The following is a 21945-nucleotide window of genomic DNA, read 5'->3' on the forward strand; positions in this document are numbered from 1 at the left end:
TGGGGAGCACGTGGCGTTTCTCTATGGTGGCTGCTGATCTCAAGGTAGCGGCAGCAAATCCCTAACTTTTTTAAATATAGACCCTGGGATATTTGTAATGATGGACCTTCTCATTCTGTAAACTGCTGACTTCAAAATCATTGTCTACACTGCTGTATATGGCACAATCATCAGCATATAACCTGACTTTGCATTCTAAATTTTGGACAGTGTCATTTATAATGACTAAAAGTAACAAAGGGCCAAAAACAGACCCTTGGGGCACGCAATAGATTACGGTGTATTGTGTTGATTTAGTTCTGTTTATCAAAACATGCTATGTTCACCCAGACAAGTAATTTGTAATTAAATCCAATATTGTTGGATGTATACTGAGACAAGATAATGTATGTAACATCAATGCATGCGAAGCGGTGTCAAAAGCTTTTCGCAAATCCAAAATTATACAGTCTACCTGAAATCCAAGGTCAAAAAATTAAAATAGTGGGATAATTCTACCAGTTGAGTTGTACGTGGTAAGCCGGGTCTGAATCCATGTTGAGCATTCGAAAAGAAGTTATCGCTTTGAAAGTGTTTCATCACAGCACTGTATATAATGTGTTCGATTGTTTTGCAACATACGCATGTGAGAGAAATAGGCCTGTAGTTTTTCTAGTACATTTCTGGGACTGTTTTTACTGCATGAGCTACCTTTCACTGTGCAGATAATGAAATGGTATGTAATAATTTCTTAAACAGAGCTACTAGAAAATGCCAATTTATGAGCCCGATTTTAATACCTGCGACGGAATGCTATCAGGGCTGCCAGTTCATTTGTTGTTCAGATTGGAAATACGCTTGAGAAAACCGTTATATGTGACAGTAACAATAGGCATATTCTCGTAGACTATTTCTTGTATTTCAGGCAGCTCGCCAGTGTATGTTAGAAAAAAAAACACTTTTAAAATAGGAATCCAGACAGCAAGCGTTCTTAATTTTCAAGCACAGCTTTCTCGCCAACTGATAAACTAGAGACAGTGGTGGCCTCTGTACTATTTATTTAAACAAGCTTTCAAAATTTATAGGATTGACCCTCCACTTTGCGCCAAGCGATGAAATATAATCTTGTTTATTTACTTTTATTTCTTGCTTAATTTTGTAGTTCACGCGATGCATTTCTTGGAAAACGGACTGATTGTGAGTCTTTAAATACGAAGCATGCAGGCGGCGTTTCTTGTTAATTAGCGAGCGAATTTTCTTATGCACCCAAAGTTTATCATTCCGGCGCGCCTAGTTGTCAAAAGTTAGGAAGGTAGGTATTTTCAATTAAAGCCTTTATTTTATCTCTAAAAAAAATCCAAGCATCACCTATGTCCATTGACGCCTTACCTCATAAAATTTAGGGAATAAATCAGAAAGCTCTCGTGAGAAACAGGTGTAATCCCCGCGGTCGTAGAAGAAAACCTTTCTAGGATATTTATGGGCTAGTCTAACTGAATCGGCATTACACATGGCAACAACGAAATCGTGATCACTGATACCAGGGATGACAGCTACATTTTGGATCAACGGCTTGGAGCTAGCCCTGCAGTGGGTGCGGTCAGGCTGATGATGATGATGATGAGTGCGCCTATTTATAACCAATTTTCCTTGTGGGCATTCACCAGCACGCCGGTCGACACATGGCATGGCTGCTGAGGCAGCGACTTTTATTTCACTACGCCACACTGCAGCAGCTTCGGGATCATCATGTAGTTTTCCCCGTCGTGCGAGTGGTTTCCAGACAAATGTATCAACACATTTTAGACATGCACGTAACAAAGAAAAGCTGCACTGATTTTTTACCTCGTATTTGCAGAACCAATGGACGGAGTATTGTTTCAAGGAACGGGACGTTTCCACACTGTATTGATTCAGCGTGGGTGACGCTGCCCATTGCGCAACACCGCCAGAGTCGACGAGGGCAGCGCAAACAAAGCCCGTTAGATACGCCGAGTGCCCGTACCGACCGCACGAGGCTGCTGTCGCTGAGAACGGAGCTTTCGTCAAGTAGAAAATATGAAAGGAACAGTCCAACTGACGCCCGTGTATGCGGAAGTGGTCATTCTGTAATCCACATTCATACATTGCTGGGAGTCCCCGCACCACTCTTGGCGCAGCGGTTAAGCGATGCGCCAAGTTGCCGCCACCCGTAGTATGGGTGTGGGAAGTGAACTGCATTTTCATCTGGGGCTACGCCGCCATCCACTTCTAAACGGCGCTCACTGTGTCGTCACAAGTGTTTAGCGGAGGGGCGCACTACTTGACCAGCAATCTTCAAAAAGCCTTGACCTTTGGCTTGGAATGTGACGCGGTGCGAAAGTTTGAAAGGAACTATCTCGGAGGTGTGGTGGCAGGAGGAGGAGGAAAGGCAGGGAGGTTAACCAGACGAATAGGCGGTTTGCTACCCTGCAAGGGGGGAATGGGGTGAGGGGAGAAAAAGATGAAGGAGAAAAGACAGTTGCAGAAACTTAGTCACTATGTAAAGTCACAGCGTTCAGTAAACTCACAGCCTATCGTGCAGGCCACAATTCTTCAAAAAGCGGTGCAGTGCCTTGGACGCCTACACCGCCGACGACCAACGCGGCCAGTGGCCGAGAACCTTCGTTTCTGTCAGTGGGCGCAGGTCGAAATGCTCCAGTGCACGGCAGAAAGACCGTCTTCAGGCGCTGTAGGCAAGGCATTCACAAAGATTGTGGGCTATTGTCTCTTCACACCCGCAGATGGCACATGCAGGGCTGTCAGCCATACCTCTTATGAAGGAGTAGTGCTTGGTGAAAGCTACACCAAGCCACAGGCGACACAACAAAGTTGCTTCACGTCTTAGTAGGCCGGATGGAAGCCGAAGCTTCAGATCTGGGTCTAAGGTTTTTAAACGCGAATACGAGACTTGGCCTGAATTCCACGGGGCAAGCGTGATGTCCCGCGACAGTGGTCCAAGCCTACCGGCTGCGTCGGCTCTCCAGATGGGGATGGACACACAGTCACCCTCATGGTGAGCAGTTCGCGCGGCCTCGTCCGCGCAGTGGTTGCCTGCGATGCCGCTGTGTCCTGGCAGCCATTGCTAAACAATATCGTGCGCATTGTTATGTTTTGCTTTAGGCTATGTTCTTGTCGCTTGCAGTCAGGCTAATTGGAAACCAATTGCTTTAGCGCGTCAAACTCATTTTAACGGCGTTAAAACTGTAATTTTTCTTTGAAACTTGTGACGGCGCTCTCTACTGTATTCTTCCCGCAGCACGCAGTTGGACAACGCCATGGAAGCGTGGGATCCCCGACTGGACGGACCTTGCTGGGACAGCTGTCGGGTACGCTCGCTGCGCGCTTCGCTCCGAGTCGCAGGAACTACATTATGCACAAATGCTGTGCCAGCAAAGTAAGGCAGAACTTTCGGCGGCCACTCAGTTGCTCTAGGGTTGTGTAAATTACGAAACATGCAATGCTTGAGGAAATTTTCACCGGTGTACTTCTTTCGGAGCGTAAAAAAATTGAGACAAGGTATTTGAAAATAACTTCGGGATGCAATTATTCCCGGAAAGCCTGCCTGATCTTTAGGGAAGCAGTTATTCTGCTAGTATGCTTTTGCGCATTTGCTCTCCTATTTTGTTGACGCGCTGAGGAGAACGTCGCGGCGCTGCCACGACTGCTCTTGTTTCCGAGCGCAGCCGTCTCCTGAAGAGGAGCAGATCTTTAAAAGATGGAGCCCCGCTATCTGTGCGGAACAAAATCACCAGCGAAAAATATGCATCTCTGCGATATACAGATTATTTTACCGAAACAAATACAGGCCTGGCCACAAAACACAGGAGAAAACCAAATTGCACTTTTGCCACTGATACCGAAACAACCTACGCCACCTTCTTATGAGAAGTGCGTGGTGTTATATAACCTGTGCAAAAGAACAAAATTACCCTAAAGAGTGATTATTATTAGTGTAACGAACAGAAATTTTGTTTTTAAATTTTTAGGAAAACGTCTATTATGGTCGCTTGAATGCCTGTTGCATTATTGGCGGCGACGCTGGAGCCACAATACGGTTGTGTCAGATAATGGAATCTCTCGATGAGCTTCTCCTGTAGAAGCTACACAACTCCTTCGATAGCGATTGAGAATCTCGAAGGCCCGTGTGACAAGGGCAGTTCACTCTTAATTTCGAAGGCGTTCGAACGGTGCACTGGCACTAACTGCCACAACGCGTCGTGCACACGGCCACACATTATTGAAACGCTACCATGGGGGAAAACTATAGCCAAGCCTGCGCCTGCATTGTTGGCCAGAATGCGTAGCACCCGACCGACCGGCTGCCGTAAATAGGATTCCTAACTTTTTTTTTAATGGTGGCCTCCAGTATTCTTCCGCGCTTACCTTACGCGTATAAACAATATCTTATTTGACTGTCAGAGGGCACAGGAGCGTGCCAAACTAAAATTAATCAACCGCAATGCGAACAGAATTAGCTACAGCGTATAAGCAGTGCGAGCCTCCTTAAACAAGTTGGCATTCGTTGCTTTGGAGGCGATGAACACGAAGGGATAGATGCATTACTTGAAGGTGTTGGCAGGAAAGAACCAAGATGTCAGCTGCCCTCAGTTTGGAGACTTCCGTGCTTCGGCTGTTCGTAGTAAAATTCGTTGCTTCCTGAATGTATGCCCACGAACAAGCCCATATGGGAGTAAAAAGGAAGGAAGCTTCTTAGGGGGCTGTCCACGTTTGGCAGTATATTTCCATCACTGAATACGCGGAATGCTTGCTACTGGCTATATTGCCGATACAACTTGGCCCAGTTAGCAATGGGAGGAGACTTTTAAACGCGGCATCTGAGGCTAGCAAACAGTAGAGATGGAAACCTTATAATCCTGCGTAACTGCTAGAGCTTGGCATGTTTCTAAGGGGGAATTTTTTTCCCTTAGTCAACCGTAAATATGTGTGAAGGAAACTGCTCACGGCTTGGGCAGTGTACCCTGACCCTTAAAGGTAGTGCATTAGAGGATATCTTACTACCTTCGAACTTTTTTCGAGTCTAGAGTGTACCAAGCTTTTATTCCGTCCACTTGTAATACGCAGTACTTGATTACGTTAATAAGGTCGGAATTCAGCCTCAGCGAGGCAAATCATGCTGATTGGTTCAAGCCAGATATTTGTTCCCAGACGTGATCGTGAACAGCTGTATTTTTTTTACCACAAAGTATTTTGTACAGTGTGCGCTGAATACGGTCGTGATTTTCAGCTTTCAGAGTCTAAAGTTTGTGTCTAAAGGATTAAAGGATTAAATGTGCTTTTTTGCCTGTGGACATTATCAGGCACATTAAAAATAATGCTTACGTGGCCAAGATGACTGACTAGCACGAGTCTAATATGACGAGTTTTGTTGTTGTTTTCAAAATTTAGCATAAATTAGTGGAAATTCCAAGCACAGCTGTCATCTCGCGTAATACTTCTACATTCGGCACAGTGTCGTGATGGGCGTGCATTCAGTTTTTAGTCTTCCTATTCGGACTGTTTAACTTGTTGCTACGCAGGTCTGACAGTAATGAGATCTTCCTAGTTATATTTTATCCCTAGTGAAGCCGTGCGTTTTTGTGAGGCCGCAGATAGGAGGAGGCCAATGAGCAGCGCGAGCGATAATGGCGGCTGACAGCGGTGTGCTGTGGCACTCTCCGGGCTGCCGTCTCAAGCAGTGGGAAACCTGATCCAAGGAAAGTCGGCGCTAACTGTGGTTTACTTACGGTCAAGATTTCGGATCAAAAATAGATTGCCTAGCTGTTTGTACGGCAGTAAAAGACAAACGTGGATTAAAAATATCTTTTTTTATTCGAAATCGGGATGCCAAGAGCGAGACACCAATCCCTGATAACCGCTGCTGAGTGAATGGCGGCTTAGCTTAACCTCAGATGAAAGTTTGTAGCCCACAAAAGCTCCGTGTCGGTGAACGTGGCCTTCTGTTTGTCCCAAATGTGCGCGGGATAAGAACCATGAACTGTGGGCATCGATTGGGCGAAACCGCTGCATGCGCCGCAAGAGCATCGCCTGAGGGCGAGTAGTACCGCTGCCTAATAATAGCGGGTAACAAAAGCATTTATTGTTTTCAAGAACGCTCGTTAGGTTTCTGCGTGGTAGTGAGTTAGCAACAATCCTGGCATCTGTACATGGATGCCTCTTCTCAAGTCTCGCGACCACCACCTAGAGAAAGGTGAGATAGTTGGTGGTTAGTATTTGTACGACAAGGGACGAAGTCTGTACTTTGTCGTTCGCGCGGTTACCATATGCATACAAGTACACTAACCCTCAGCGACACGGAAGTAGCATAATGTTGAAGCTGTTTTTTTTTTACCTAAGCAAAGGCCAGTCACAAACGTAACAAATTTGACACGTGTGACTTGTCCGATAGAATGAAATATTAAATTACATTTTGTGGTCGCTTGGCGGAGTAGCACGGCGCCCTTTTCATGCAAACCGCTGTTTAGCTCTTGTTTAAAGTGGTATATAAGGCGAAGTAGCATTCAAAGAGCCGAACAACGTAAGCGTAGACAGAAGCAGTTACGACAACCTAGCGCTGCTTGCATGGCACCCCACACCTTGAGGCACGCCCCCAAGGCAAGAAAATTATGTTCTGACCAAGAAGGCCACTGTATGGCTTCATTTGTCCTCCCCGCATAATACCAGCATATTGTTACGGACGCCGGTAGGACGTTCAATCCCTGGCAGAACAGTACCTGGCGAGCACACTGCGCAGAGCGTAGCCGGCAGGACCTAGCACCGAGCAGAAGAGGACGAAGTCCGGCGCGCGACAAAGGTCGAAGACAGACCACACGGGGGAGCCGGTAGCGTGATGGCTAAACTGAGTGCGGCATTGCCCCTCCCCTCTGGAAAGGCATCGACTCGATGCCTGACAGTGAGGGGGAGCCACGTGTTGGTGTTAACAGAATCCCAGGCACCGAACGTGGTGAGAGTTGTCCTAGCGGGCATGGTATGGGTTGAGTCTTGCGACGTGCACAATTTCGCATGTCGGCGGGCGTCTGGAAGAACGAACACTCCCTTGCGGGCGCACTTCATACGTAACGTCGCTGAGTTGGCGGAGTACCTCGTAGGGGCCGAAGTAACGGCGCAAAAGCTTCTCGGAGCGACCGCGCAGACGGATGGGGCTCCAAACCCACACTTGATCGCCAGGCTGGAAAACGACTTCGCGGTGACGGAGGTTATAGCCGTGAGCATCGACTTCTTGCCGCACGCAGGGTCGTTGCCGAGGCAGTCGGCGGGCAGCCTCTGCATGGCGAACGAATGCATCAGCGTCGGCAACGGATGGGCGGGCAATATCGGGAAACAACATCGTGTCCAACATAGTCACGACTTCACGACCGTGTACCAAACGAAATGGCGTGAACCCCGTCGTCTCTTGAAGGGCAGTATTGTAGGCAAACGTGACGTACGGAAGGATTTCGTCCCAGTTCTTATGGTCGTCGTCGACGTACATAGAAATCATATCAGCGATAGTCTTATTGAGGCGCTCGGTTAGGCCGTTGGTTTGAGGATGGTAAGCTGAGGTCTTACGATGACTTGTGCCACTGAGCCGCATAACTTCCTGAGTAAGCGTGGACGTGAACGCTGTGTCTCGGTCAGTTAAAACAACATAAGGGGCGCCATGGCGGAGGACTATGCTGATGATGAAAAAGTCAGCAATTTCAGCAGCAGTGGCGCGGGGAAGGGCTGTCGTCTCACAATACCGGGTGAGGTAGTCGGTGGCAACCATAATATACCGGTTACCCAATGATGACGTGGGAAATGGGCCCAGTAAGTCCATGCCGACTTGGTGGAAAGGAATTCTCGGCGGAGCAATGGGTTGGAGCAAGCCAGCCGGCTTGAAAGGTGGTTTTTTCTGACGTTGACACTCACGGCAAGTACGTACATAACGCTTGACAGTCGCAGAAAGCCTGGGCCAGTAATAACGGTGACGAACTCGTGCCATCGTTCGAGAAAACCCGAAGTGGCCGGAAGGAAGCTCGTCGTGGCATGCCTGCAAAACGTCAGTGCGGAGCGCCGTTGGAACCACGAGCAGGTAACCAGAGTCCGTCGGGGCGTAATTTCGTTTGTAGAGGACGCCATCTCGCAAGCAAAACGACGACAAGCCACGCGCGAATAGACGAGGCGGTAACGAGGCGGTACCCTCAAGATAATCGATGAGTGGCCGCAATTCCGTGTCGTCCCTCTGGTGTTGATCGAGGTCGGACGTGGTCAGAGCACCAATAAAGAGGGGGTCATCTTCGAGGTCATCAGAGCTGGACGGGATAGGAGCACGGGACAAGCAGTCTGCATCGCTGTGTTTGTTGCCCGACTTGTAGACAACTGTTACATCAAATTCTTTCAAGCGAAGGCTCCAACGAGCTAGCCGGCCCGAGGGGTCTTTAAGATTCGCGAGCCAGCACAGTGAGTGGTGGTCACTCACGACCCGAAACGGGCGACCATACAAGTAGGGCCGGAACTTCGTTATCGCCCACACAACAGCTAGGCACTCCTTTTCAGTGGTTGAGTAATTGGCCTCGGACCGAGACAGCGTGCGGCTGCCGTAAGCAATCACACGCTCAACACCATCTTGCCACTGGACGAGGACTGCACCGAGGCCAATGTTGCTGGCATCGGTGTGAAGTTCTGTATCCGCCTCCTCGTCAAAATGGGCAAGAATGGGCGTTGTTTGTAGGCGTTTGCGGAGCTTTTCGAAGGCGTCCTGCTGTTCCTGTGCCCAGACGAAAGGCTGATCGTCTTTTGTCAGCCGTGTGAGAGGCGCAGCCAGCCTGGAGAAGTCTTGCACGAAGCGTCGGTAATATGCGCAGAGGCCAAGAAACCGGCGCACAGCTCGGTTATCAGTGGGAGCCGGGAACGCAGCTACAGCAGCCGTCTTGTCGGGGTCGGGGCTGACACCCTCAGGTGTCACAACATGGCCCAAAAACTTAAGCCGTTGGTACGCGAAGTGGCATTTTTCGGGTTTTAGAGATAGACCGGCTGATTGGATGGCCGTCAATACTGCACTCAAGCGTTTCAGATGTACTTCGTAGGTCGCAGCGAAAATAACCACATCATCAAGATAGACGAGACACGACTGCCATTTGAGGCCAACCAGGACAGTGTCCATCATTCTTTGAAAGGTGGCAGGAGTGGTACACAGGCCAAAGGGGAGCACCTTGAACTCGTACAAACCGTCAGGCGTTATGAACGCGGTCTTTTCACGGTCACGTTCATCGACTTCGATCTGCCAGTACCCACTGCGTAGATCAAGAGAGGAAAAGTATCGTGCATGACGCAGGCGATCTAACGAGTCATCAATTCGGGGCAACGGATAAACGTCCTTTTTAGAAATCTTATTGAGGCGACGATAGTGGACGCAGAATCGGAGAGTGCCATCCTTCTTGGCGACCAGCACAACGGGCGAAGCCCACGGGCTTGTTGACGGCTGGATAACCTCGTCGCGGAGCATTTCCTCAACCTGCCTCCGAATCACCTCCCGTTCTTTCGCAGACACTCGATAGGGGTGGTGTTGTATAGGCCTCTCGCCTTCGTCCACTACAATGCGGTGTTTAGCGACCGATGTTTGTCGAACTTTAGAAGTGGTCGCAAAGCAGTCACGAAAAGAGTCGAGGATCATGTGGAGGCGGTGTTTCTGATCGGCGGTTAGGTCGGGGTTCACGTCAGTCATAACGGGAGCGTCAGACGTCGGTGCATGGGTATCGTTGAGGGAGCAGGCGCAGTGGGAGACTGAGTCACTAATTTCATCGAAAAAGGCTATGGCGGTTGCTTGCGGCAAGTGGCGGTATTCGGCGCTAAAGTTCGTAACAAAAAGCTGCGTTCGCAGTCCGCGGAGGGAAGTAACACCCCGCGCAACGCAGACTTGTTGACTCAGCAGTAACGACAGGTTACCTTCCGCAACCCCGTGAGGAGTGCTTGGGTTGGAGCATTCCACCGTAATAAACAAACTGGAGCGTGGTGGTAGCATGACATTGTCATCAAACACGCGAAAAACAGGCCTGTCGGGCTCGCTGCTGTCGGCTATGGCACAATGAGGTGAGAACGTCACGACAAGTTCGCGGAGGTTGATTATCGCACCGTGTTCCCGAAGAAAATCTAACCCGAGGATGAGGTCCTTCGAGCAATGAGCCAACACAGCGAAGCAGGCAGTGAAGGTGACACCACGAATCTCCATTCTAGCGGTGCAGACGCCAAGCGGTGTCACCAGATGGCCTCCAGCTGTCCGGATGTGTGTTCCAGGCCAAGGTGTCAGCACTTTCCTCAGGACAAGCGCCAGACCACGACTCATGACGGAGAAATCGGCGCCGGTATCCACGAGAGCAGTCACGCGGCGGCCATCAACGATGACCGAGATTTCAGCCGAAGCTTAGTCACCGTCAGAAAAACGCTGTGTGAGGGAGGTCGGACTAGGGGATCGTTCTCGCGGTCGGGTTGGGGCGTCAAGCGGAGGCGTCTCCGTTCGTCGAAAAGTCGTCGGACTTAAGGGTCGTTTAGATTGTCCAATTGAGGCGTCAAGCGAAGAAGGCGTCTCTGGGCGTCGAAAGGTCGTCGCGGCGTGGGGGCGGAGGTCGGGTCGAATGCTAACGTCGGTGAGCGGAGGATGTTCGTCATTATGTCCGGTGACGGCGGCCCTACCTCCGGGGGTCGCCGTCCTCAGTTTTCCCGGCGCGGGCTGGAGGACTGCCGAACGTAGGACTGGCGAACTGGTGAAGAAAACCGTCGAGGCGACGGTGACCTGGACTGACGTTGGGCAGTGGGTACAGGTGGGACGTTGGCCGCTAGGTACTGATCGATCTCGCGGGGTCGTTCACCATAGCGCGGCAGGGGTGCGTCGGGCGAAAAGTCGCGCAGGCCAATCCGGTGGTACGGGCAGTGACGACGGATGTGGCCTGCTTCGCCGCAATGGAAGCACAGGGGCCTGTTGTTCGGCGTTCGCCACATGTTTGCCTTCGTGACGGGTGGGCGGTCGTCTGGCAGCGCTGTCGTATGCGGGAATCGGTGGAACGGCGCGGTAGGGGCAGGAGAGTAGAACGCCGGCGGTGGCGCAGGACTTCGCAATGTCTTGCTGTATGTCATCACATAGGGCGCTGGCGGTGGCGGCCGTGGAGTGGGCTGCACCGTGCGGCGTATCTCGTCACGGACAGCCTCCGAGATGGCGGTGACACTAGGAGGCTGCTCCACAGAGCGAAGCTTCTGCAGCTCTTCGCGAACGATGCTCCTGATGAGCTCTCGGAGGGAGGTGTTCTCATCCCCGGGCCTCGGCATGTGGCACTCCACAGCAGTGATGTTTGAGGAACGGCCGTAGTGCGCAAACCGCTGCTGCAGGGCGCGCTCCATGCCTGCCGCCTCCTTTGCAAAATCGGCGACTGTAGCCGGAGGATCGCGCACGAGCCCAGCGAACAATTGCTCCTTGACGCCCCGCACCAAATGGCGTACCTTCTTGGCTTCCGACATCGAAGGATCAGCGCGGTTGAAAAGCCGGGTCATGTCCTCCACGAACATCGCCACGCTCTTGTTTGGCTGCTGCGCTCTCGATTGCAGGGCCAATTCAGCACGCTCCCTCCGCTCGTTGCTGCTGAACGTATCCAGCAACTGTCGCCGGAAGTCTTGCCAGGTGTGGATGGCGGACTCGTGGTTTTCGAACCACGTCTTGGCGGCGTCCTGGAGGGCAAAGTAGACGTTCCGAAGCTTGCGGTCCTCGTCCCACAGAATAAATTCAGAGACCCTGTCATACCCGTCCAACCAGTCCTCCACATCTTCAAACTTGTCACCATGAAACGGCGCGGGCGTACGAGGTGAATGAACAAGCAGCGGTGGCGAACTCACAGTTTGCTGGAAGGTCTGGCTAGCCACCGTAGAGGTCATCTTGCGGGATGGCGCGGCGAGGGGATTGTACTCGGGAGCTAAGCCTTTCAAGCGGCGGCTTGACTTGTGGACAGGTGTCGTGTCCAGGGGGTGTGGCTGAGCGCTGGAGGTTCCTGGGACCTCCTCGTACATAGATCGTACCCAGCACCTCCACCAAAAATGTCACGGACGCCGGTAGGACGTTCAATCCCTGGCAGAACAGTACCTGGCGAGCACACTGCGCAGAGCGTAGCCGGCAGGGCCTAGCACCGAGCAGAAGAGGACGAAGTCCGGCGCGCGACAAAGGACGAAGACAGACCGCACGGGAGAGCCGGTAGCGTGATGGCTAAACTAAGTGCGGCAATATTAAGTACATAGAGTCGGAAATTGGACACTCACGGAGGCACTTGCAGTTAGAAACACGTAGCGAGCTTCACAAAGAAAAGGTGCGACTTTAGGACACGGGCAGTGAGTCAGGGAACAAACGCGAGTTAGTGACATGGCAGTTAAAATCAAGGAGAAGAAATGGGTACGGCAGGCCATACAGGGCGCAGGAAATGGTACTCCCATGAGGTAACCCAGTGGATTCCAAAACAAGGCAAGCGTAGGAGTGGCCAGCAGAAAGTAAGTCATGTAGTATGTGGGGATAAGGTGACACAGGACGAGGTTGATTGGACAAATATAGAAGAGGCCTTTGCCCTGCAGGGGACGTAATGATGCTACTGGCGACACGGCGGTCGAATGAAAGACAAGGGATTTCCCCTTTTGTCCCTGTACAGGACTGCGGAGCAGGGAGCAGCCAAGGAGAAGCGGGGACTTTCGTTCCAGAGTGTTCGAGCGCCAGCTTCAACGTGCAGCCCGACGCTGAAGCCACGATGTCCGCCGCTCCAACGCCCTGCGCCATCGAGAAAGACTGCAACTCAGGTCTGTTAATCCACTTGAGCTTTCTCGAGAAGAGACTAATCGAGGCTTCCATGAATCTCACGAAAAGGCCTCAAGTTCAAGGCAGGGGAACTCACAAAGCGGACAGCGCCCTGTCGCCTAAGAGACTGCCAAGAGAAGACGGGGGCAGTTTGTTTGGTCATTCTTTTAAAACAAGTATTTTATAAAGTTACTTAAATGGAAAATACTGCAGTTTTTTACAATGAGCCCAAGGCAAGAGGAACATAGATTTTTATTCACGAAAAGCAATGCAACCAATGTAGTTTTGAAAGTACAATATGAATAAAAAATTGAGAGCTTAGGAAAATACAATGTGCAAATACAAATATAGTAATTGCGTGAAAACAAAGACATGAAACGCGACTTCATGAATTCAGACCATTAGCATTCACTTATTTCAAAATAATCAGCGCTGTTTAGCGTGTTGGGTGGCAATTTGTTCGACTCATCCGCGGAAAAAATAGTGAAGTGCGTTATTATACCTCTATAAGGCGTTAGGAATTGGGGATGATGATTCCTTGTTTGGCGCGTGATAAGAGGTGTAAGGAAGGGGTCTGAACTGTCTGACAGCGTGTGGTGTTCGAGCAAGTAGGTTTAAGCTCTGGATTTTTCTGTGCAGCTAATATTAATAATATTACTTAATTTAGTCACCTTCACTAGCAACACGGGCTATATATATATATATATATATATATATATATATATATATATATATATATATATATATATATATATATATATATATATATATATATATATATATATATTGTCAAGGCGTTTATTTGAAGTACAGGTCGGTTGGTCTTGGTTGACCGGCGACACGACGGGCACACTCACAGGCGTCGTTCGAAAAAACCCAGCTGCACTTCGTCTGCTTCGTTGTCCCGCTTGAACTCGTCCGCTTCTTCGCTGTGCTGCGCCTGTCGGTCCCATTACAATTACTCTCCCTCCGAAAAAGGAGCCATCCTGGCGACTTACGGAGAGGAGAGGATGGGTAGGTCATAGTAAGGCTTGAGGCGATCAACGTGCACAGTTTCGCGCCCCCGGCGACGGTGGTCCGAAGAAGGAACGAGCGGCTCAACGATATAAGTCACCGGAGAAGTTTGGTGGACAACCCGGTAAGGTCCGTGAAAGCGAGACAGTAGTTTCGTGGCGAGGCCGGGAGTGGAGGAAGGCACCCAGAGCCAAACGAGGGCGCCAGATGGGTATGACGCTGGAGGGTCCGGGGAATCCCGACGGTGCTTCTGATCCCATTGTTGCTGTGTGGTGAAAGAGCGGGCAAGTTGCCGGCATTCTTCGGCGTACAGGTGAGCTTCGGAGAGTAAGGTGGTCTCGGAAGGGTCAGGGTGATAAGGAAGGATGGTGTCCATGGTGGATGTAGGCTCCCGGCCATATAAGAGGAAGAAAGGAGAAAACCCCGTTGTTGTCTGAGTAGCTGTGTTATACGCGTACGTGACGAACGGGAGCACTTGATCCCAGTTGGAGTGGGCGGTGTCAACGTACATGGCGAGCATGTCACTCAGAGTGCGGTTGAACCGCTCAGTCATGCCGTTGGTCTGGGGGTGATAGGCGCTGGTGTAGCGATGGACGACTTGGCATTGCTTGAGCAGGGCCTCGACGGCGTCCGAGAGAAAAACACGGCCGCGGTCACTTAGAAGTTCTTTGGGGGCGCCGTGACGAAGAACAAGACTTTGTAGAATGAAGTGAGCGACATCGTTTGCGGTAGCAGATTTGAGAGCCGACGTTTCGACGTAACGGGTGAGATGGTCAACGGCAACGATGATCCACCGATTATTAGCCGAAGTAGTTGGAAGCGGGCCATAAAGATCAATGCCGACGCGGTCAAAGGGACGGCCAGGGCAAGGTAACGGCTGCAAAGGAGCGGCGGCGGAGTGGGGAGGTTTCTTGCGACGTTGGCAGGCGGTGCATGACCGAATGTGCTGACGTATGTAGCGGTACATACCTCGCCAGTAGAATCGCTGACGAAGGCGAGCATATGTTTTCAGTACACCAAAGTGGCCGCATTGTGGAGCGGCGTGAAAAGAGGCACAGATTGTAGCACGGAGGTGTCGAGGGATGACCAACAGCCACTTCCGGCCGTCGGGGAGGTAATTACGGGGGTATAAGAGGCCATCACGAACGGCGAAGTGGTGGGCTTGGCGGCGAAGGGTCCGGGTCGAATGATGCGGCGAGGGAGTGTTCAGGAAGTTTAGCAGCGAGGTGATCCAAGGATCCTTCAGTTGTTCGGAGAGCATATCAGGGATGTTGAACGAAGAGAATTCGTAGGCACAGACGAGGGCAGAGGTTGACTCGCATGGGAGTGGTGAACGAGAAAGGGCGTCGGCGTCCGAGTGCTTGCGGCCGGAGCGATAAATGACGTGTATATCAAACTCCTGGAGACGTAAAGCCCAGCGGGCGAGTCGGCCAGAAGGATCTTTGAGGGAGGATAGCCAGCATAGGGCGTGGTGGTCTGTGACGACATAGAAGGGCCGGCCGTAAATGTAAGGGCGGAACTTTGTAATTGCCCAAATGATGGCGAGACATTCTTTTTCTGTGACAGAATAGTTTGATTCCGCCTTGGTGAGGGCGCGGCTGGCGTAAGCGACGACGTATTCCGGATACCCAGGCTTTCGCTGGGCAAGAACTGCGCCCAAGCCCACACCCCTCGCGTCAGTGTGAATTTCTGTCGGACAGGCGGGATCAAAATGGCGAAAGATGGGGGGAGAGACCAGCAGGCGGCGTAAAGTGCTGAACGCGGTATCGCAGGCGGGGGACCAAGACGAAAGGTTCGGGCTGCCGGCAAGAAGCTGCGTTAAAGGGGCGATGATACTGGCGAAATTTCGGATGAAGCGGCGAAAATATGAGCATAAGCCTATAAAACTGCGAAGTTCTTTTAAGGTGGTTGGTTTGGGGAAGTCAGCGACGGCGCGAAGTTTGGCAGGGTCAGGAAGAACGCCGTCTTTGGAGATGACATGGCCTAATATTGTGAGCTGCGTTGCACCGAAGTAACATTTTTTCAAGTTTAGTTGGAGGCCGGCGTCAGTAAGGCTAGTGAGTACGCGCTGAAGGCGGTGCAGATGGGAAGGAAAATCTTTGGAAAAAACGACAATGTCATCTAGGTAACACAGACAAGTTTCCCATTTGAGGCCACTGAGAATAGTGTCCATCATCCTTTCGAATGTGGCTGGAGCATTGCAGAGGCCGAATGGCATCACATTGAACTCATACAAGCCGTCTGGGGTGACGAAAGCGGTTTTCGGCCTGTCGTTCGCTGCCATCGGGACCTGCCAGTAGCCGGAGCGTAAGTCGAGGGATGAAAAATACTCCGCTCCCTGCAAGCAATCCAGTGCGTCGTCGATTCGGGGTAGAGGATAAACATCCTTGCGTGTGATCTTGTTGAGACGGCGGTAGTCCACACAGAACCTGATGGAGCCATCTTTTTTCGTCACCAAGACAACAGGAGAGGCCCAAGGGCTGTGAGAAGGCTGTATTATGCCGCGCCGAAGCATGTCGTCAACATTGTCACGGATGACGCGGCGCTCGCTCGGTGAGACTCGGTACGGTCGCTGACGCAAGGGAGCGTGGGTACCAGTGTCAATTGTGTGAGAGACGGCCAATGCGCGCCCCAAGGAGGGCTGGGAAAGGTCGAAAGAGTTGCGGAAGCGGCAGAGAAGTTCCAAGATTTGGTCACGGTAAGCGGACGGAAGGTCGGGAGCGATGTTACGACGAAAGACGTCGATGAAAATCGGATCGGGCGCTGTCGCACAACAGGCTAAGGCAGTAACTGGGGAACAGGCACGGGCATCGGAGAACTCGGAAGCAAGAGCAGGGTCCAGTTCTTCAATAGAGCCGAGGCATTCGCCGCGAAGAACAAACGACGGGCAAGAAGATGGGTTGGTGACATAGATGGCGCAGTGGCCATCGGAAATCGAGACAACGGCGAATGGAATGAGGAGGCGCTGATGGCGAGTGGCCGCTGCGGTAGGTGTGAAAAGAACAGGGCCGCTGAGGAAAGAGTCGGGGCGGAGCGGAACGAGGGCTGAAGAGGAGGGAGGTATGTCGGTGTCGGCAGCTACAAGAAGCTTAGCGGAGCGCACAGGTAGGTCACACAACGAAACATCACACAGGGGAGAAAGCTCAAGTTCCGCACGGGCACAATCAATCACTGCACGGTGGGTCGAGAGGAAATCGCAGCCGAGGATGACATCGTGAGAGCAGGCGGTCAGCACAACAAACTCGATGGTATAGGCGATGGCGTTGATAGAAACGCGGACCGTGCAGGCTGCGATGGGGTGGATGCGCTGAGAGGTGGCCGTACGTAGTGAAAAGTCAGACAGCGGCGTTGTCACCTTACGAAGTTTGCGGCGAAGAGCATCACTAATTACTGACACTGCAGCACCCGTGTCGACGAGCGCGAGAACGGGGACGCCTTCAACAGACACTTCAATCACGTTAGCAGGAGAACACGGAGGACTTAAAAAGTTCGCAAAACACGCAGTTCTTGCCTCCTGAACTGCGGCAGTCAGTTTTCCTCTGGGAGAGGGTCCGGGCGGCGGAGCATCGGAGAAATGGAACGTCGACGAGGGGAAGGCGAGCGGCGAGTAGGGTACTGGGAGCGATGTGTAGAGGAGGCAGAAGAGACATTAGGCAAGGGCGGCCCGGAATCGTAGCGGAAATTGCGCATGAAATCGCCAGAACGAGGAGATCGCTGACGGCAAAAGCGTGCGACATGGCCCGGAAGACCGCAGGAATAGCATATCGGTCGATTGTCCTCCGTACGCCAGGGGTTCGTAGGGTTTCGGCGGGGTCGACGAACCGGGACCAGCGGCGGGGGTATAGATGGCGGTGGAGCATAAAAGGCCGGGCTGCTAGGGTAGGCGGCAGAGGTGGGCGAGCGCCGTGTACCGGTGACTGCTTCAGCATAGGTGAGTGGCGCTGCCACAGGAGGAGGTGGGGGGCTGGATGGCAGAACTGCAGCGACCTGCTCCTGAATAGCACGACGGATAGTGGGCGTGAGAGATGGCGGCAGGTCGTGCGGAGGGCAGACGGGGTCGGGAATGTGATGCAGCAGAGAAAGCTGGCGAGCGATCTCTTCGCGGATGAAGTCTAACCTGCTGCATGAACAGGGACTGCTCAGCAGACGAGCCACCAAGGGCCAAGCCAGCAAGACCCCCCGCAGGCGCGCCGGACTGCCGCGTAGATGCGCGTTGCTTGCGGAGTTCGTCGAAGCTTTGGCACAGCTGGATGACGGTAGCGACGGAGGTGGGGTTCTTCGCCAGTAGCATCTGGAAAGCGTCATCGGCTATGCCTTTAAGTATGTGGTTGACTTTATCCCCTTCGGACATGGAGGGGTTGACACGCTTGCACAGGTCAACGATGTCCTCGATGTAGCTTGTGAAAGTCTCGGAAGGGAGCTGAGATCGAGCACGAAGACGTTGCTCGGCGCGAAGCTTCCGGACGGCGGGGCGGCCGAAAACGTCGGCGAAGCTCGTTTTAAAGGACGACCAGGTGGGAAGGTCGGCCTCATGGTTGCGAAACCATAGGTTGGCAACGTCCGTCAGGTAGAAGAGGACGTTGCTGAGTTTCACGGAATCGTCCCACCGATTGTAAGTGCTGATGCGCTCATAGGAGGCCAGCCAATCGTCGACGTCTTGGTCATCGGTGCCACTAAAAGGAGAAGGGTCACGCTGGCGCTGCACCCCGTGACAGAGTACGGTGGCAGGGATGGGCTGCGATGGTTCACTCGGACCTTCCGGCATGGTGGCGGAGACGAGGAGCGTTCCACTTCGAAGTTCCAGGATGAGGACCGGGACGGGAACCGAGGCACCTCCACCAAGTGTCAAGGCGTTTATTTGAAGTACAGGTCGGTTGGTCTTGGTTGACCGGCGACACGACGGGCACACTCACAGGCGTCGTTCGAAAAAACCCAGCTGCACTTCGTCTGCTTCTTCGTTGTCCCGCTTGAACTCGTCCGCTTCTTCGCTGTGCTGCGCCTGTCGGTCCCATTACAATATATATATATATATATATATATATATATATATATATATATATATATATATATATATATATATATATATATATATATATATAATTTATGGTGTCACCGTCAATAGCAATAGAAGCGAGACAAGCCGGCATAAGAATTTAAATGGCTTGTAGGACCGTGCCTAAAAAAACATATGACTGAAAAGCACGAATCATGCGTATATAGACAATGAATACAAAACAACAATGAGAATGAAAAGATCACACTAAAGGTTAGTGCGTCTATTCCAAAGAAAACTGAACAGAGCACAAAGGTGCTAATTCTAACAAGTCGAAACACATTGCACTAATCCGGAAAGTAACTTTACCATTCATTCTTCAATAATTCTCGCAGCTTTCCTCTAGAACAAGCCGCACAGAACTCACTGCACGGTTATGCTTTCTAGGCTGTCTCGTCGGGATAGTGTCCTTTTTAATTCACTGAACCAATAAAGCTGAAGGAAATCTGTATCAATGAATAAAGATATGAAGTTCGGGAGCCCTAGTTTACGGAAGATATTTTCAACTAACAAAATGGGTGTGTTATAAGCAACGTTTTTAAGAATATGCTTTAAAATGCTGTCGACCCTGCATATCCTACGATCCGAGCGAAAGGCAAAGATAGTAATACTATATCTCACACACTGCACGCTAAACAATGTACAATCGTTTTTTTACAGATAAAGGCACAAATCTTTTGATATTAAACAACAACCATGCCGCTGACCTCAATTTAGAGAAAAGCATTAGATAAATGGTGATGCCAGGTTAAGGTACTGTCGGAATACACTCCTAGATACTTAACACATTCCACATATTCAATAGTTGCACATTTACAAGAACACAATTTGAAATATGCAAGTAAATAGGAATGTTAATGACCATTATCGTTAGTGGAGATCGAAAACAGGCGAGCTGTGTTGTGTGTCGTTGACAGCAATTTCATTGTCAGCAAACCATCGCATTACATTGTAAACGTCATGTTGCAACAAACCAGAGGCCATTTTGTAGGCTAGATGCTTTGCCAATAACGATGTTGTAATCAGCATATTGGAACACTAAACATTTGGAAATAGCGAAAGGCAAGTCATTCAAAATAATATTAAACAACAATGGAGATAAAATTGACCGTTGAGGTACACTCGCATTCAGAGGCAATTTACAACTGAAAACGCCTTTTCACCGGTTGTGACCACTTGATAACGACTGCTGAGGTAGTCTTCGAGCATGTGACAAAAAGCCCCACGGAATGATGGCAAATACAAACACGTACAAGCGCACAAACACACAAACACACGAAGAAAGAGACTGAGACACCACGAGCGCTCGTGGTGTTTTTGTGCACTTGTACGTGTTTGCAATGCAACAACTCGCCCAACAGTCCGTGCTCCTGACAAATACAGCTTGCTTAACAAGATTTGATGGTTCAGGGAGTCAAATCCTTTCGGTACATGTAAGAAGAGACCACACGTGAAACGATTAGGATAAAACGCTGAAAACAGTTTGTGCGAAAATTCTTCAAGAAGGGCAACAGTACCGCGCCCAGAGACAAGGCTAAATTGGCGATTATTCAGGGTACAAAATTTGTTTAGAAAAGAAGACAGTGCAGAAAAGAAAATTCTCCAAGAACTAGGCTATTACCGGTAGGACAAAAATTGGCCGGTAGTTTTTAATCTTATCTTTGTGCCCTGACATGTATAGGGGTAAAACAACTGCAGTCAGCAGGCGTTCATGAATTTCGTCACACTACAAACAACCATTCAGTATGCAAAGGAGAATATCTGATAGAGTATTAAATTTCCTGCGAAGGATGTATGTTGGTATTCCGTCATATTCAGTAGGCTTGTTAGGGCGGAAACTGAAAATAATTCCATCCAGATCACATCTAATATCCTAGGAAGAAAAGCTAACGCATGTATGGACTGCATTATGAAGTAGAGTTAGTAGTTGGACTAAGAGCCCATTCCGACGCTTTTACAACGTGTCTGTGAAAAGCCTCAGCTACGGCTGGCGGAGGCTGACGGAAGGAATCAAAAAGAGTGCATTTATTAGAATCAAAATCTCTGATATAATTTACCAAAGACCAAGTTTTGCTCACATGACTTGAAGATTGCTGGAATTTACAAAACAAGTAACGGCACATGGCACCGCGCAAAAGGGCGACAACCCTGTTCTTTGCTTACTTTTATTCTCAACACAGAGCTAGGTTTTTAGGACATGTTTTGCACCATTTATACAAACTATATCTATACTAAATTGCATTAAGAATGTCTGGCCTCATCCAGCAATGACCCTTTCTGAGTGTTTTAGTTACCAACCGAGTCCACTGTAATTCAGTTTTTAACCTGCATACAAAATTTTCATAGATTTTGCCCGCTGAAATTGTCCTAGTTAGCGATCCCCAATCAAATGAAGCGATAAGGTTATCAAGCTTGTACTGATTGACAATTGGGGTAAAGAATTTGCGACGACCAGAAGTAGCTACCATATTAGGGGTTCCTGACGCGTTCGGTTAAGCAAGGCGTCATGGCCGGCCAAACTTTGTAAAATCGTACACGACAGAAATGAGCAATCAGGAACTCTGACCGCTATGTGATCTAGGCATGACTGCACTAGTTGGTCATAAACTAATTCCACTATAGTAGGAGCTCCAATTGAGCATTCTAGACCATAAGCAGGCAACTTCGATAAGTAATCACAAATAGATGCTTTCGTCGGGCATAAAATGCTAATATTAAGATCACCAGTCAAACAGAATTGATCCACAGTACTCCAACGCAGCAAAGTTTCTTCAAGATCAATAAGAAATCGTGAAAGGCTGGAGGAGGGCGGTCGATAAAGAGATAACAGATGCATAAAAAACGACCGTTTCCACAGCTTGATCATCAGGGACTCAGCATGCTCAAAAGATGCATCTACAGGAGAAACAGCACAGTTGTCATTCTCAAAAACAACAATACCGCCGCCATGACGTCCGTTTCGTGTAATAGAATGGGCAGAAAATCCCTGCAAAGCGAATGTATCAAGGCAAGCCTGAAAAAACATTGATTTCAGTTATAACAAACACGTCATCTTAGCCAGCTGTAGATTCAGCCATAA

General features: G+C 50.2%; 1 protein-coding gene across 1 annotated transcript in view; it reads left to right on the plus strand.

Annotated features, from left to right (window-relative positions):
* LOC144104997 (homeobox protein Hox-A2-like) overlaps positions 1-21945 on the plus strand; it is a 77220-nt gene that overhangs the window by 1313 nt on the left and 53962 nt on the right. The window contains exons 2-3 of the mRNA XM_077638220.1: positions 3257-3326; positions 12657-12801. Coding sequence (XP_077494346.1) covers positions 3257-3326; positions 12657-12801 — 215 coding nt within the window. The remainder of the gene's footprint in view (positions 1-3256; positions 3327-12656; positions 12802-21945) is intronic.

The sequence above is a fragment of the Amblyomma americanum genome, chromosome 9 (assembly GCF_052857255.1).
Source record: "Amblyomma americanum isolate KBUSLIRL-KWMA chromosome 9, ASM5285725v1, whole genome shotgun sequence".
Taxonomy (NCBI): Eukaryota; Metazoa; Arthropoda; class Arachnida; order Ixodida; family Ixodidae; genus Amblyomma; species Amblyomma americanum.